This window comes from Anguilla anguilla, chromosome 1 (assembly GCF_013347855.1).
Source record: "Anguilla anguilla isolate fAngAng1 chromosome 1, fAngAng1.pri, whole genome shotgun sequence".
In the NCBI taxonomy this organism is placed as follows: Eukaryota; Metazoa; Chordata; class Actinopteri; order Anguilliformes; family Anguillidae; genus Anguilla; species Anguilla anguilla.
Genome location: NC_049201.1, coordinates 24,374,680 through 24,391,852, shown reverse-complemented (window position 1 = coordinate 24,391,852; position 17,173 = coordinate 24,374,680). Strand labels below are relative to the sequence as shown.

Below are 17,173 nucleotides of genomic sequence, written 5' to 3'. Positions count from 1 at the left end.
CGTAGCGGTTGTAAGCCGCTTGGCTCTCCAGCGACGCTGTGTTAGCATGTGGCCGGAGTGTGTGAATGTGACTCCGTTTGTTCCCAGGACGTCCTGAACACGGTGATCCGGCACTGCTCTCCGCGCTTCTTCTTCCTGGGGCTCCCGGGCTTCACCATGCTGGTGGGAGACTTCATCCAGGCAGCTGCGCGGGTGCTCAAATCGGACTCCCCCGAGGTGAGTTCGACGGGCCGCTCGCATGCCGTAACCAAAGTAACCACCCAAAAATCTCTCACTCCCAACATTGGTCAAGCGATCCCATGCCTGTTGTGTTCGCCAGCAACCCTGAAAAACTTTCAGACCACTCTCAGAGTACTGCTTTTGGTTGTGGTTGCAGCACATACACAGTATATTTCTTGAGAAGGTGCATAGAGGGGCAACAAGATTGGTGCCAGGTCCTAAAGGATTGACTTATGACAGATACGTGTCAATTATTTCAAGAGAAGAATTGGACAGAGAAGGCTCAGAGGAGGTTTGACTGTAGTATTTAGAACAGATTAGTGAGGTGGGGTTCAGTGGCTGGTTCATGCTAAATTCTGTGAACCGAGCCAAATAGCTCAGGAGGAAATTGGATGAAAGCGCATTTCACACTGACAGCAGAAAGTGTCTCTTCACAGGGGAAGGGTTTTTAATGCATTGAATAAATTGGCAGGATTTGTAGCAGAGACAGAAGTGCTGGGGCCTTTCCAAATGGGACACTGTGATAAATTATCTCTGGGTCGTAGGCAGAGAGTTGAGGCGAGATGCCCTTCTTCATTTTTTATTTTTTTTCCCCCGTGGCCTTCCATGTCCTGCTCTGGGGTTGGTGGAGGTCATGTTGCCGTGGTGACCAGCTCCTTAATTTCCCTGTTCAAGGCACCCAGGGTTGAAGCCCAGACGATTCTGGGGTCGCTGGTCTGCTTCCCCAACCTGTACCTGCAGATGCCCCTACCGCAGTCCGCACCAGGAAGCACCGACATCAGCACAAGCAACGAGGGAGTTAAGGTGCGGAAACGGCTTTTAACCGATTTCGGCGCCATTAAAATTTGGCTAATTCGCTGATGACCTCACACTCTCTCGCTGATACACTCACTTTCTCTCACTCACTCACTGACATACTCACTCACTGTCTCTCACTCGCTGACAAACTCACTCTCACTCACTGACACACTCACTCTCACACACTCCCTCACTTATTCATTTTCTCACTCTCTCACTCACACGCTCGTTTTCTCACTCTCACTCCCTCACTGACGCACTCACTTTCTCACCCTCAGTTCCTAACCCACTCACTCACCCACTCACTCACTCACTCATTTATTGTTCACTCTCTCACTTACTTCCTCACTCACCCACCCACCCTCTCACTCACTCAGTGTCACCGACTGAGCGCTCCTGCAGTGCTGCCATTTTACCTATAAAAAGTCACGTGGAGGTCAGCCGTCCCTCCGTTTGCCTGAGCGTAGGGCGTGTGCTGGATCAAAACGAGCTGTTGACGTCTCTGCTGTCGCTTCCGCAGGACTACCTGATCAACATCCTGCTCCTGACGGCGCGGAGCGAGCCGTGCGAGAGAGCCAGGTACGACGATTGCAACGTTACCCAACAAAACGGAGACTGCCGCACTCTCGAGCTTCGATGCGTAGCGTGTGTTGCTATTGTCTAAAATGTCAACGTGCGAATGTCCGGGTTTGCTCGCGATACGTATCCTGGAGAATTGGTTATCGCGATTCTTGGTGACAGATGGTGGGAATGTACAATATGATATGAATCCTCCTCTCATCGGCTTTTGGGCGTGATCTTCCGCTGCATAGGTGGTTTTGCGCAGTGTTATAAAAATGGAAGTAAGCATTGCTATTATCGTCCATGACAGTATTCCCATACCAGGCGACATTCCTGTTATTCCCAGATTCATCCTTATTTTAACCACTTCTGCCACCACGCTCCTGTTTTATCATTTCTTCTGCTACACTTCTATATATACGCTGATATTAAAACACGCACACGCACGTACATACTCAGATGAACAACAGGTGTATATTGTTTAGTATTTTCAAACTAATTTAAAGTATCATTGAAATATTTGTGTTGTGGTATTTTTCTGTAATTCACGTTATAGTAATGTGTTCTGTGGATAATAATTGGAATGTAATCCCCCAACAACGAATGTATTGCTGCCGCCTCCTCCCAAACCCATGGAAAATCTCCCTGATTTTCACTACACACCGCATTGCAGCATTCAGGGGTCATGGAAACCGACATACGGCGAGCCAAAAAAAATGAATGTATCCTGTGTCTTATAAGAAACTAATGTTGACCTCGTTGTACAGTATGTTGTATCCCTTCTTATATGTTGTATCCCTTATTGTATGTTGTATTCATTCCATGCCCTGAATCTGTGCATTCTGATCCCCCACAGGTGCATCGCCATTTGCAGTCTCGGGGTGTGGATCTGCGAGGAACTGGTTCAGCAGACGCACCACTCCCGATTGAGGGAGGCCATAAACATCCTTGGTGTTACACTAAAGGCGAGCGTTCGATACTCAGAATAATTATAATACATGCAGCAATGAGAAACCACATCGCTTATGTTATACAAACCTGCACTTTTTTCTGTCCGAGTGATATATACAGGGAAGCCTGTGATGCATGTTAATTAATATTCACAGCCTCCAGTTCATGTCGCCCCCGAATCCCGCCACCGTCCCTCTCCTTCCCAGCATCCCTTTGGGCACCTGTGCACTGTTGCCAACTTGCCGACTTTGTTGCTAGATTTAGCGACTTTTCGGACCTCTTTAGTGATTTCATTTTAAAAAAGAGCCTAGAGGCAAATCTAGCGACATGTATCAAATATAAACCCGTAACATTAAAATAAAATATTCTGTTCTATTCTGTTCTGTTTTAGCCATCTAGACATCTCCCTCCTTTTTGTAACACAGGTTTTCATATGCAAGTGAGCATGTGATTACATCATAAATATGCAAATTGATGTATGACATCGTTTCATGACTTCTAGCAACTTTTTTAGAATGCTTTAGCTACTTCTAGCAGCGTTTTTAGTAGCTTAAACTACTTTCCTTGGGAAAATGTTGCCGACCGTGGCTGTCTGTTTCCCGCTCCGCCCTGCAGTTCGGGAACAAGCTGGTGGCGCAGACGGCCTGCGACGTCTTCCAGCTGCTCATCTGCCACTGGCGCCACCTCCAGAAGACCGACCGCTCGCTCCCCAAGAAGATCACCGAGGTAACGGCGGCGGGGAAAACGGCGCCGCGGTCTGAACCCGTCGACCCCGAGGCGTGACCGCAACTCGTTTAGTCGACCTTTTCTCTCTCTCTCTGTCCCCCTTTGCAGATTTTCATAGCCACCATCACGTTCCTGCTGCCCAGCGCGGAGCACTCGACAGTGGAGGCCGATAAGAAGGTAGGGACGGACGATCGCATGCCTGTTAATTAATTAATTAATATATTTTGTTTACACGAATATGCTCAGTTTGTCTGGGTGAACTTTGTTTCTGGGAATTTTCTTCTTCTAAAATCTTCAAAGAGTGATGCTTTTCTCACAAGCTGGTTCCTCTGCATTGCACAGTGAATTGAATGAACATAATATGAAGTATATCTATATACGTTTATTTTATTATATTTCATCTCAGGAATACTGCCATCACCCTCCTTGTTTAGAGTAGACATAGCGGGCCCTGCTTCATTCACTGGCCTAGACGCTGGCGAATTGGTTTTGCGTTTTGATTGTGTGGTGACGCGGCGGCCATTTTGTATCCCTTTGTCAATCTCAGCTGATAGTGTCCCTGCTCCTCTGCGCACTGGACTGGTGCATGGCCCTCCCGCTGAGCACTCTCCTGGAGCCCGTGACCATGCCCGTACTAGATGACCCCTCATCCCACAAGGCCCCTCTTCTGGACTACATATACAGGGTGAGTACCGCAGGGAGTCGTGGGAAATGTAGTCACCTGACCTCGATTTACACCTTCAGCAATAAAGTAAATCTGGTGCATTAAGTCGTCAGTAATGTTCACGCGATTGCGCTCGGGCCTTCTTCTTTCACCCTTCTTTTTTTCTGTCCGAAGGGTTCTGAGCCTGTATTAATCCGCCCAAACTAAATGGAGGGCCAGAGCCTGAATGAAAAATAATTGGGCATTAGTCATCAGTTGCCGGGCAGATGCGGTCAGGAAGGGGGGGGGGGGGGGGGGGGGGGGGGGGGGGGGGGGGGAGGAGAGAAAAATGTCCAAATTATTGAAATGCGCCATCGTCCGCTTGATAAGCTGTGGTGTTTATTAAAGCTGCTCCCGGAGCTGAAACAGGGCCCTCCTTCTCGTGGGTAAACTGGCAGCTGGCTCTGGGGGAAATCCATCATTGGTTTTTCTAAAGCCGCTCCTGTCAATACTTTAGAGGGTCATAGGGCACATAGGAACCGTTGGACGTTAGTGGAAATCCCGTTGCGAAGTTCAGGTTTTTGATGCTTCTGTACATTTTGTTTCTCCCGAAATGACAAGGCCGGTGGAAAAAAAGGAAACAAGCACGTATACGACGCAGTCGCAGTTCAGTCACGACCAGTTCTTTCACAAACGCGGTCTGCATTCGGATATTACAGGGCCACCCCTGTTAGGTATGTAGATGTAATCTGCCGTTGGGTCGCCGAGTACGTGCGTGATTAAAAACCTGTTGTCTGTCTTCATGAATATACAAGGTGAACATCTCGGTATTCATGAAGCAGATGGCGTTGGTTCCTCGCGTCACGCGTGGCGTTTGCTGAACCTGTGCGGGGATGAAGCGATTTAATCGGAACTCGGTCCAGGCGATGAAAACCACAAACAAAATCAGTGGTTTTTGTGGTTGTCATCGAGCCGTTCGCATTAGATCTGATCACCGAAAGGCTTTAGGATTTTCAGAACGTGGAGAGCGAGGTAAGGGAAACTGACATCACGATTTGCCTTGCTCAAAAAAGGGACACGTCCCACCACTTAATGGATGTTCCCTGCCCAGGGAAAAAAGTCATTCAAGTGAACAGCCAGTGCGGAGAACGTTCCGGATCAAATAACAATCCTCATACACCTCAGTGGATTAGCTGCGGGACCCAGACTGGTATAAATTGAAATAAATGACTGTACTTCCTGGATCCAAGACATTAGGCATTTCAGCCTTCTGCTTTGGCTCTGGTGAGACCTAAGCTCTTAATGCACAGAAGGAAGCCGAGCAAGACGTGGAAGTTGAATAACGACGGCTGTGGAGGACGAAGGGACGAATACCTAAAACGACAGCTTTGCTTTTCCGCCCTAACAAGTCACTTTTTTAACTCTGTGGTTTTGCCTGTTCACACACTCCCGAATAAAAATGTAACATTCTTTTGACTTCGAATAAAGGTTTTTTTTAAAAAAAAAAAAAACAGAAAAAGGACGCGTGCACTCTTGTGCCTGGCTCTCCATCTGCCCCCGTACCCCCTGCACCGGGAACTGGCAGCTGCAGCCCGGCCCCCCCGCGGCGCAGCGCGCCTCGGCCTCGCTTTCGCCGCTGCCGCCCACAGCCTTCGTCGGCGACCGTTGCTACGCAAGCCGCGGGCGCTCGGTCGGCGGACGGCAAAAGCGAAGCGCTCGGGCTAACGTCGTAGCAGCTGGGCTCGTTCCGTAAATAAACGCTGCTTAAGCACAACTTTGAAAGAGGCCGTCCGCCCGTAATGGCCCCAGTGTGGCCGCCACTCCCAGCGCCGCGGGTGCAGAGCCGGCGTGTGCGCTGAATAGGATTAGCGCTTCATTTGCATGGCGGTAACTTCCACAATGGCTCTGCAAAGTGAGCCCGTGCCGCGTGCAACAATAGCCGCCATTTCTCAGCGCACACGTTTTAAACCGTTCTTTTTTTGTGAAGGGCAGCCCAACAGCAATACTGCGTTGAATACGTTCGGTTATGCAGCTATCCCACCGCGTTTAGTTTCGACGAATTCGTTTTTTTTAATTTTTGAATTCAAATTTTTATAAGTAGCTTCGATCGGCCGCTCTTTGTCGGTTTGTCCCAGGTCTGTTTGTCACCCGGGACCGATGACGTCAGGAATTGCGGAGCAGTGTAGCATGGGTATTTTCTCTCCCCTTGTTTGCGGTCGCCATGGCGCCGAAACGCTCTTCCACTCCGCCTCGTAATTACAGCGGGTGCCCTCCGGGGGGGGTACGTGACAGGGTACACCCTGTACCGTCTCACGGGGCGCGCGGGGGGGGGGGGGGGGTTGAGGGGTGGGTAGGACTTCTGTCGACATGCTCCTTGTTTGTGAAGAGATGAACTTTACATAGCTCAGCTGCTTGTAAGCATGTGTGCCTTCCCACCCGCCTTCCCCCCCCCCCCCCCCCACCCCCGGGACCGGCTGCCGCGGTAACGGCGGCTCCAGCCTACGCACCGGGGAGCGCCGAGCTTTAATGAAGCCCGGGAGGAGGAGGAGGAGGAGGACGCGGCCAGGTAGGCGACAGGAAACAGGGCGTTGAGCGACGAGAGGACTCCCGCCACCCCCCGGGCTTGTTTTGGGAGTCGGAGAAGCCTCGTAAACAAAACACGCTCACCGTTCGATATCGTAAACCTTTCTTCGGTTCGCGACGTAGCGTCTCGTAATCTTGCACATAATTCTCCTGAATTATTAATCCTCTTGCAGTACTGCTGAACTATCTATGATGTCTCTGCCCAGGTCTCTATTGTAAAAAAAAATTCTTTCATCTCATGTTCGATGAGCCTCAATAAAGGTTAAACAAATCAAAACCTCTTCCGTTTTGTACCTGAAGTACGACGCTTAATGCACTTCCTGTATCGGCTCTGTATAAGTGATGGTAGTAGCAAAGTAGCAAACCGCAATTATAGTAGTTGTAAAAACGCAAAGCCAACATGCATTTTATTCTGAAACTGACAATCGTCTTTCTCTCTTAACGTGCGATTTCAAGGCTGAATATCAATGCATTTCAACGCAATCAAGCGGCGGCTAATTGTTGCCATGTCGATGGTGTTTGAAAACATCGACTGCGGAGCTTGGGAATAGCGAGGTCTAATTATAATAATCTCTTTACGCTCGGGAGAGGGTGTCTCGAGGAGCGTTGAACTGGAATTTGGCGCCTTTTACGAGACGTAGCTGTACACTTAGAATTTCAGATGAGGCACACTTAAAAGGTAAGTCTTTGAAGGAAAAAAAAAAACGCACAGAAAATTGACCCCATGCATTTGTGCTGAGTTTTGTAAGGTATACGCTTAGCAATAACTGTCAATCAAGATATTATATTCTACTGGTACATAGAAGCTTGAGATCAGAGAAGTAATGCAGTTAGCCTCTGGTAAGAGTTTGTGTACTCATTTCTGGGCCTATTGGAAAGTGTGGATTGGTTTTTAGGTACAAATTGGTGTGATTTTGTTTAAGATGAGACAATGTTGACTGTAAGAGTCCAGAACCTTCTATTTTCTTCAGGATTTTCAGGAAAGCAAACATTATTTATATATAATTTGGCATGATGATGTCAAATTATTGAAATGATGTCATGAACTTGTAAAGTGCTCTTTAAGCGACAAGATAAGATGTATATTTACTTATAATGGAGAGGAATGCTGATATTCATGTGTTCATGTTTGTACGTTAGTACATGCACTGTTGAACAACCACTGCATTGCAGCCTATAATGGGTGTTGAACAGATGTGTCGAATGTTTACAGTTTTATCAGATGGGAACCCCGAGCCTTGAGACGACAATTTCCCAAGGGTTCTCGAATGTGGAAATTTCGTAGTGGGGACTGTGGATTGTACTCAGTTAACCTCATTCGGCCCCTCCCCCCCCCCCCCCCCCCCCCCGCTACATGATGTAACATTGATTAACCCCTGCTGGCTCCTCCCCCCTGGTGCCTGTAACCTCGTTCACCTAGCGTGTGTGTCGCCTCCCCCCCCCCCCCCCCTCCACCCCAGGTGCTGCACTGCTGCGTCTCCGGCTCCAACCTCCACACCCAGCAGAGCCACTACCTCCTCAGCCTGCCCGACCTGGCCGCCAGCGACTACGAGCCCTTCCTCACCCTGGGCAACGTCAGGAGCTCCGAGCCGCCGCCGCTGCCCCACTCCGCCGCCGAGTTCGGCAACCTGCTCACCGTGGCCGAGGGTAGGCGGATCCCCCCCCGCTCCGGTCCCGACGGCCGCGAGGTCCCTCCTTTAAAACCCGAGTCGCCCCCCGTACGGCGAACGGAACCGGGCCATGGCGAACACGGCGGTCCATCGAGGAGTGAGAACGGGCACGTCCGCTCCCGGGACGCGAATTCCAGGGAGCCTCTTTTCTCGGCGCCGGAATAAATCGAATCTCCTTCGTGCGCCCCCGGTGATGGCTCGCGCCGCCTCGGAACCCGCCTCCCCCGAGCCGTCCCCATCCCCCGTCCCCGTCCGGCCGGCGGCCTCTCCCGAGACACGGAGAACAAAATGTCACACCCCAGCGTAACCCCCCTTCCCCCTCCTCCCTCTTTATTTTCCAAAATACGTGTTGCGGCGGCATTACCACATCTTCACCATTCTGTCATCCCCTGGAGCCATAAAGCGGAGCGGAAAGCGAAGAGCGAATCCCTCAAGAAGGGTTTCGGCATTCGAAAATTAAAACCTCTTTCAGTTATGAGGGGGGGGGAGGGGGGGGGTGATGCGTTTGTGTGTGCGTGTGTGTGTGTGGGGGGGTGGGTGGGGGGTGGGGTTGGGGGTGGTTGAGGGGGGGTGTGGGGGGCCTGACAGAAAAACTAATGACAACCAAACAGTGGCTAATGCACGTAATGCGCTTCCTGAGGTCGGTATTGATTAAGGAGCTTCAAAGCCCGAATGCGCGCCTAAAAGCGGGCGGGCGGGCGAGCGAGCGAGCTAGCTCAGCCCCCCGATCAGATCGCCCGCACTTTGATGGCCGCGGCCGGGGCGCTGATGGCAGTGTCACAATGCAGAGCACTTTGTTTCGTTTTCTTTTTTCTTCGTCCTCTTTGTTGCTCTTAATAAGGAATGAAAGGAGATATGCCTCCGGGCCTGAATAGTCATAGAAGCATTTACATAACTCATAATTCAACATCAAGGTAAATAGATACCCATTCACGGCATTACGGAGGCGAGGCTCTCATTATCTTAGTAGCGGGAATCTTTTCACCATTGTAGTTGAATGGCCTTTTTCAAATTTGTCTTCGGTGATTAGGTGCCATATGCAACGTGAGAGCATGCTAAACTATCGCGGGCTAGGAGCGGTGGAGGGGAGGCGGGGGGGGGGGTGTGGGGGGGGGGGTGTAATATGAAAAAAGAAAAGCTTTTAGCAATTACGACTGAGAGCCGTGTCTATTCTGCTATTATGAAAGAGCGGAGTGGGGGAAGTGGTTCTTGTCAGAGTCAGGAGCTCGGAGATGGCCCTTAAGTAATCTGCAGAAGCTTCTCCAACTTAGCCGAAAGTACAGCTCGTGTCCCTTTTCCAAAAGCGCGCGTTGCAGGGTTTGCGCAGAGGCCCGGGGTGATGTGCGGGCCCAACACGGGGGGGGGGGGGGGGGGGGGGGGTTTGGAGAGCGCGTAAGGGCGGCTGTTCCGGCTGACCGCGGAGACGTGCTTTTTTAATTGGCTGTCGTGTAGGGCTCCCACGCTCTTCGTAAGTCCTCCTGAAGAAAGTCTCCAAGTTCGGAGGATGGTAAATGGTAAATGGACTGCATTTATATAGCGCTTTTATCCAAAGCGCTTTACAATTGATGCCTCTCATTCGCCAGAGCAGTTGGGGGTTAGGGGTTAGGTGTCTTGCTCAAGGACACTTCGACACGCCCAGGGCGGGGTTTGAACCGGCGACCCTCCGACTGCCAGACAATCGGTCTTACCTCCTGAGCTATGTCGCCCCTTCGGAAGGAAAATGAAACCGAGGACTTTGCGAGTTCCTGAAGGCGACCGCGTTTTGACAAACGCGCTCTGAAACTGTCGAGATGTTTCGTGTTTGTGTTTTGTCAGAACCGTGCCTTCAGGACCGATCGTCCACGTTCTTGCTCTAAACGTTTGGGGACTGGATTTCTAGTTCTCATTATTTCATTATTCTGATCTTATAATGACACAGAATGACTCTTCTAGAATATTGAGACTGTTTTATTAAGTGTTTTATTGAATATTAGCCACAGTTGCGATGTAGCCCGATGTACATTTTCATGTATTCATGTATCCAAAATGGCGATTGGAACCTTGATGGCATAGGCTAGAAGGGAACCTTGCGAGCTGTTGCAGGTTGTGATGTTGCTGACGGCAACCATCTCCCTCTTTTTCGCCACTATAGAGAAGAAGAGGCGGAGCATGGAGCTGATCCCGCTGACAGCCCGGATGGTGATGACGCACCTGGTGAACCACCTGGGTCACCACCCGCTCAGCGGCGGCCCCGCCCTCCTGCACAGCCTGGTCAACGAGAACCACGACAACCTGTACGTGGAGTCGTCGGAGCTGTCCTCGGAGGTCTTCAGGAGCCCCAACCTGCAGCTCTTCGTCTTCAACGACAGCACGCTGGTGTCCTTCCTGCAGATCCCGCCCCTCGGCGAGCCCCCCGGCGAGCCCCCCGCCGGGCCCTGCCCGGGGACGGCCGCCCTGCCCGAGGTGAGGGTGATCGTGCGGGACATCTCGGGGAAGTACTCCTGGGACGGCGGGGTCCTGTACCGCCCCCCGGAGGGCGAGGCGTCGCGCCGCGGACCCGCCGTCGCCGCCGGAACGCTCGACCCGTCCTCGAACCCCCGCGTCCCGGACGAGACCGCCGCCCCCCGCCCCGGGGGCGGCCCCGCGGACGCCGAGGAGGACGAGGAGGAGGAGGAGGAGGACGTCCTGGACCGGCTGCTGGAGAGCCTGGGCCAGAGCAGCCCCGAGTGCCTCCCCCAGCCCCGCCTCCGGCTCAACCAGCCCGCCCCCTCGCCCTTCGGCATGAACCCCGAGCAGGAGGCCGCCATCACCGAGGCCGTGCTCCGCCAGACCCTGCTGGAGGAGGAGCACGCCCGCCGCTGGTGCGGCACCCCAGGGGCCCGCGCCGCCCCCCAGCTGGAGCCCGCGCCCCAGGACCCCAGCGCGCCCTTCTACTTCTGCAGGCTGCTGCTCAACGACCTGGGCATGAACTCGTGGGACCGCAGGTGAGGAGGCCGCGAGGGAGAGGCAGGCCGGGCCTGCGGACGCGGGCCTGTAGGGAGCCGGCCGGCCGCGCGCCTTCGTCTGGTCATCACCGTCGTTTACCGCAGGCTTTATCGTACCCGGTCCTGTCGGGCTAACCGGTAGAATAGATACATGAGACGTGATGGAAACTGTTCGGGAAGGTCACTGTGCATTGCTATTCAGTAAGATCATGACGCAATGCTATTCAGTAAGGTCACTGTGCATTGCTATTCAGTAAGATCATGACGCAATGCTATTCAGCAAGGTCACTGTGCATTGCTATTCAGTAAGATCATGACGCAATGCTATTCAGTAAGGTCACTGCATCTCTGTTCAGTAAGATCACTACACAGTGCTATTCAGGAAGGTCACTGCGTCGCTGTTCAGTAAGATCACTACGCAGTGCTGTTCAGTAAGGTCACTGTGCATTGCAATTCAATAAATTCACTGTGAATTCCAATTCAATAAGGTCACTGTGCATTGCAATTCAGTAAAGTCACTGTGCATTGCTATTCAGTAAGATCACTACGCAATGCTATTCAGTAAGGTCACTGCATCGCTGTTCAGTAAGATCACTACGCAGTGCTGTTCAGTAAGGCCACTGTGCATTGCTATTCAGTAAGGCCACTGTGCATTGCTATTCAATAAGGTCACTGTGCATTGCTATTCAGTAAGATCACTATGCATCACTATTCGGTAAGGTCACTGTGCATCACTATTCAATAAGATCACTACGCAGTGCTATTCAGTAAGATCACTATGCATCACTATTCGGTAAGGTCACTGTGCATCACTATTCAATAAGATCACTACGCAGTGCTATTCAGTAAGATCACTATGCATCACTATTCGGTAAGGTCACTGTGCATCACTATTCAATAAGATCACTACGCAGTGCTATTCAGTAAGATCACTATGCATCACTATTCGGTAAGGTCACTGTGCATTGCTATTCAGTAAGATCACTGTGGATGAAAAGCCTATTTCATGCATTATTATTTTTCCTTTGGTACCCACAATATTAAAATTGCTGTGTCTGTTAAGATAGTGGCTGAAGCAGACCCACCTTCAGCGATGGGCTGGAATTGCAGAGCAGATTTCTGTGACATGTTTCAGGCTCTCCGCTGGCCTCAGTCCGGCACGCAGAGCTCTGCATTGTGATGCTCTCACATGAAGTGGAGCCCTTTGTGGAATGCTTCTGCGTCCGCGGCTTTGATCTCTGATCAATCGTTTGCTGGTCTCCGCGTACCGCCGCGTACCCTTTTTAAACTGCGTCACATTTTCTGCGTGCGCGCGCGTGTGTGTGTGTGTGTGTGTGTGTGTGTGTGTGTGCATTCAAGTGTGTGCACATTTGTGTGTGGGCATTTGTGTGTGTGTGTGCATCTGTGTATATGAAAGTGTGTGTGTGCGTGTGTGCATATGTGCATTTGGGTCTGTGTGTGTGTGCATTTGTGTATCTGTGTGTCTGTATGTCTGTGTGGTGTGTGTCTGTATGTGCATTTGTGTGTGTGCGTGTGTATGTGAAAGCATGTGTGGTATGTGCGTGTGGGGGTTTGTGTACATATGCATATGTGCATCTGTGTATGTGAAAGTGTGTGTGTGATGCGTGTGTGTGTTTGATGCATGCGCGCGTGTGTGCACATGTGCATTTGGGTGTGTGTGTGTGTGTGTGTGTGTGTGTGTGTGCATCTGTGTGTGTGATCTGGGCTACATGCAGTCAGTTTCTCAGTTTTTTTTCCCCCCTCTTTCTTCTTCTCCACCAGGAAAAACTTTCACCTCCTGAAGAAGAACTCGAAGCTCTTGAGAGAAATTAAGAATTTGGATTCCAGGCAGTGGTGAGTCCTGCCGTCGCCTCGCGCGGAACGCAGGGCCTCTAATGAGATTGAAAAGCCTCCTTCTCTCCAGATGTGATTCGTTTAGACAAAAAAAAGAAGAAAAAGAATCGCCCCACGTCTGCCTTTTTTTTTTTTTTCGATCCGGGGCCGTAATGACATCCATTATGAAACGCCAGCCACCTCCGTTTTTCGGACGTCTTTATCGCGCCTGTCGCCGGGCGAAGGGCCGGCGCCGGGGTCGTCCGCTCTTAATGAAAGACCGCAGCTAAATCTTTTTAAAGGGCCGGGCACGCGCGCCTCTTAGCGCCCCGCTAAAAGCCCGCTAGCCTGCGCTAATCCGCCTCTCCCTCTCTGTGGCCCGATCGCAGCCCTGCAGCGTTAGCCGCGCGGCGTTAGCCCTGCAGCGTTAGCCGCGCGGCGTTAGCCCCGCGGCGTTAGCCACACACCGTTAGCCCCGCGCCGTTAGCCGCGCGCCGCGGCAGGCCCGATCGGTAGGCGCTCCTAGCCGCTAATTACCGGGGCCTTGTTAAAGAACACCCGGAGGACCGCCCCGGACGCATGGCAACCCCTACACCCCCCCCCCCCCCCCCCCAACCCCCCTGGGTTGCCGCGCGCGGAACACCTCGGGTTCGCCCCGGCGGCGAGCGCTTCCTTGACGACGGAGGAAGGCAGGCGGAGTCTCTGAAGGGGGTAAAAGATTGCTGCTCGCCGGGAGATTTGCCACAAACGGATAAGGATGCGCGTCTCGACGCCGCGGCGGGAAAAGACGGTTAAAATGCATTTTGACCGCTCGGACGCTTTACATTACATTACATTACAGGCATTTAGCAGACGCTCTTATCCAGAGCGACTTACACAACTTTTTTACATAGCATTTTACATTGTTTCCATTTATACAGCTGGATATATACTGAAGCAATTTCGGTTAAGTGCCTTGCTCAAGGGTACAACGGCAGTGTCCTTACCCGGGAATCGAACCTGCGACCTTTCGGTTACAAGCCCAGTTCCTTACCCACTGTGCCACACTCCGTCACTTTACCTTGCTTAAATTCGGTATTTATTTCAGTTTGGCTCCTGTGTCATTCCACGGCGACGAATCACAGCCATTTTGAGTTTTGACATCTGCTCTGATCGGGCCACCCTTGGAGCGAACAGATATTTCCCATCATGCTCCCTGCCCCCCCTCAGACAGAGGCCGTCAGACCAGCGTAGGGGCGACGGGCGGAAGCGGCGCTGCTGCGGGAATGTCGTCGTGACGATGCTGGTGTGCGCTCCTTTGTCTTGCAGCAGGGAGACGCACAAGATTGCGGTGTTCTACATCGGGGAGGGGCAGGAGGACAAGTGCTCCATACTGTCCAACACCGAGGGGAGCCAGGCCTACGAGGACTTTGTGTCTGGACTGGGCTGGGAGGTACAAAGAAATAACATAAGCACATGGATACACGCGCACATACACACACACACGCACACACACACACACACACAGACACACACTTACAAATACACACACAAACATACACCCACACACACACACACACACTCACGAGCACACACACACATGCTCACACACTCGCACACCCGCATACACACACACACACATACACACACACACACGTACTGGCCCAAGCCTTTTTGTGACACTATGTAGAATATTTTGAGGCTCCACCTTGCAGGGCAAACCAAACTGCCCTCCCACCCCAAACTCCCAACCCTTATTTTGGCACCATTATGACATAAGCTTACACGTCTTCTGCATTAACCATCAAATAAAGACCACAACATAGTATTGTAGTTTCAAAAAACAAGTTTGTTTGAAAGGTTAGAAAGGTTAATGGTTAACAGCTTAACAAGTTGTTAAAAGGTCAGTAGCTAAGCACAACATATTGGCAGTGCTTACAGCGCTCCTAAGTGCATTGGATCTGAAAGGGGGAATGAAATCGCTTAACACACCGTATGAAAAGAAGGAGGGAGGGCTAACTTGTCTATGAGAGCCAGGCTGAGAGTTTGCTAGCTGATTAGCTTGCTTGGTTACACTCTAGCAAGCTGACAGCTGTTATTCGTCTGGCCAAATGTAGCAGTCTACAAACTCATATTATTCTGCTAAATAAATGTAGGTATATTTAATGCACATTATTTAAATGATAATGTATGTGTGATGTGTAAGCTAGCTTACAAAAGCTAATTGGTAACACCAGCTAATTGGTAACACCAGTGCTGTGTGACGGTACAGTGTAATTACTAGCATTAACACACACACGCAAACACTCTAACATGGAAGGAAGTACTGACTCAGGTAGGCACTGGAGGCTTAGTGTTGAACAAGGGGTAAATAAGTTTATTTGCACATCAATGAAATAGCACAGTAGCTCTACACATGAAGGAAAGATGCTTTTGCACATGCAAAAAGTCTGAACAACGCCCTCTATGGATAGAGGACCACATGACACTATTTGCAATCTCATTTTTTCAGGATAAATCACCTGTCAGTCAGATCATTGGATGAAAGCAGACACAGGAATCGCATTGTTGAGAAAGCGTTCAAATCAAATCAATTACTTGTTTAAATATGGTGGTTGGCTGTCCTGTCACATTTGTCACGGATTACTGGTGCAGTTTGGCATTTTAAGTCAAGCAGTACAGCTGGTATCAAATTACACCCCTCAATTATGGCACCATGTGGGAAATTCAGCAGGCAGAAAGACTCACAACACATTAACCTTTAGAGATGTTTGTTATTTATGGAAATGCATTCGAAGCAGTGCAGTCGAGCGATGCTGTGTTTGAAATTTATCAGAGTTTTGGATCTTGAATAAATATGGTAGCAAATGAAAGTAAGCAAGTGGCCCATTAGCTAAATTTCTATAGGAGAGCTTATAGACTTATAGATCGCTAGTCTGCATTCTTGGCTAGCATTGCAAGGAGATTATCATTAAACCGCCAACCAGACTTTGACCTGCCTTCTAAGATAATCAGACACAGTGGACAATCATGCACGCGCTCACACGCACATACATGCATACACAAACACGTACACGCACGCGTTCACAGCACCAACGGCATACTGCACTGCAATCTAGATATGCATGGAAAAAACTCACCTGAGTGTGTTTTGTGATATGTGCTTGCGTCTGTGTTTCTATAGTATGTGTGGGGTTTGTGGGGATGTTTTTGTTATTGTTTGAGGTGTGGGTGGGGTGTGTGTGTGTGTGTAATGATATGCATGTCGGACACTGTGTTTTTGTGCCTGTGTGGTATGGGTGGCATTTGTGTGAGAGCGTTTGTGTGTTTGTGTGTGTGTGTGTGTGTGTGTGTTTGTGGAGGGCTCTCTGCGTGTCTGCGCTCGGTTGTTGTTTGTTAGCGCGCGGGCGTTAGCGTGTGACGGTCTCGCCGTGTCTCGGGTGCGCCCCCCGCAGGTGGACCTGGCCACGCACTGCGGCTTCATGGGCGGCCTGCAGAGGAACGGCAGCACCGGAAGCACCGCGCCCTACTACGCTACCTCCACCGTGGAAGCCATCTTCCACGTGTCCACCCGCATGCCCTCCGACTCCGACGACTCCCTCACCAAAAAGGTACCTCACCGCGCCCCGCGACCGCCCTTCGCACCCGCACCCACGGGCACCAGGCCACTCGCTAAGCTGTACTCGCGCAAATATGCCAGGCTACACACTTACCTGCGTCCACACACACCAGCCTGTACCAGGGTAGATACTTACCTGAGTCTGCACATGTCCACCTGTACCAGGGTAAATGCTTACCTGAGTCTGCACATGTCCACCTGTACCAGGGTAAATACTTACCTGAGTCTGCACATGTCCACCTGTACCAGGGTAAATACATACCTGAGTCTGCACATGTCCACCTGTACCAGGGTAAATACTTACCTGAGTCTGCACATGTCCACCTGTACTAGGGAAAATACTTAGCTGTGTCTGCAAAGGTCCACCTGTACCAGGCTATACACTTACCTGAGTCGCCATGCCCACCTGTACTAGGGTAAACACTTACCTGTGTCTGCACATGTCCACCTGTACCAGGCGGCACACTTACCTGGGTCTGCACATGTCCACCTGTACCAGGCTACTCATTTACCTAGGTCTGCATGTCCACCTGTACCAGGGTAAATACTTACCTGAGTCTGCATGTCCACCTGTACCAGGCTACACACTTACCTGTGTCTGCATGTCCACCTGTACCAGGCTACACAC

General features: G+C 51.0%; 1 protein-coding gene across 1 annotated transcript in view; it reads left to right on the top strand.

The window, feature by feature from the left end:
- The window catches only part of ralgapa2 (Ral GTPase activating protein catalytic subunit alpha 2), a 113,525-nt gene that overhangs the window by 91,295 nt on the left and 5,057 nt on the right, over nt 1-17,173 (top strand). The window contains exons 26-37 of the mRNA XM_035384366.1: nt 88-216; nt 895-1,023; nt 1,538-1,596; nt 2,435-2,543; nt 3,145-3,255; nt 3,364-3,432; nt 3,803-3,940; nt 7,942-8,128; nt 10,283-11,114; nt 12,897-12,968; nt 14,256-14,379; nt 16,382-16,583. Of these exons, the coding sequence (XP_035240257.1) occupies nt 88-216; nt 895-1,023; nt 1,538-1,596; nt 2,435-2,543; nt 3,145-3,255; nt 3,364-3,432; nt 3,803-3,940; nt 7,942-8,128; nt 10,283-11,114; nt 12,897-12,968; nt 14,256-14,379; nt 16,382-16,583 (2,161 nt within the window). The remainder of the gene's footprint in view (nt 1-87; nt 217-894; nt 1,024-1,537; nt 1,597-2,434; nt 2,544-3,144; nt 3,256-3,363; nt 3,433-3,802; nt 3,941-7,941; nt 8,129-10,282; nt 11,115-12,896; nt 12,969-14,255; nt 14,380-16,381; nt 16,584-17,173) is intronic.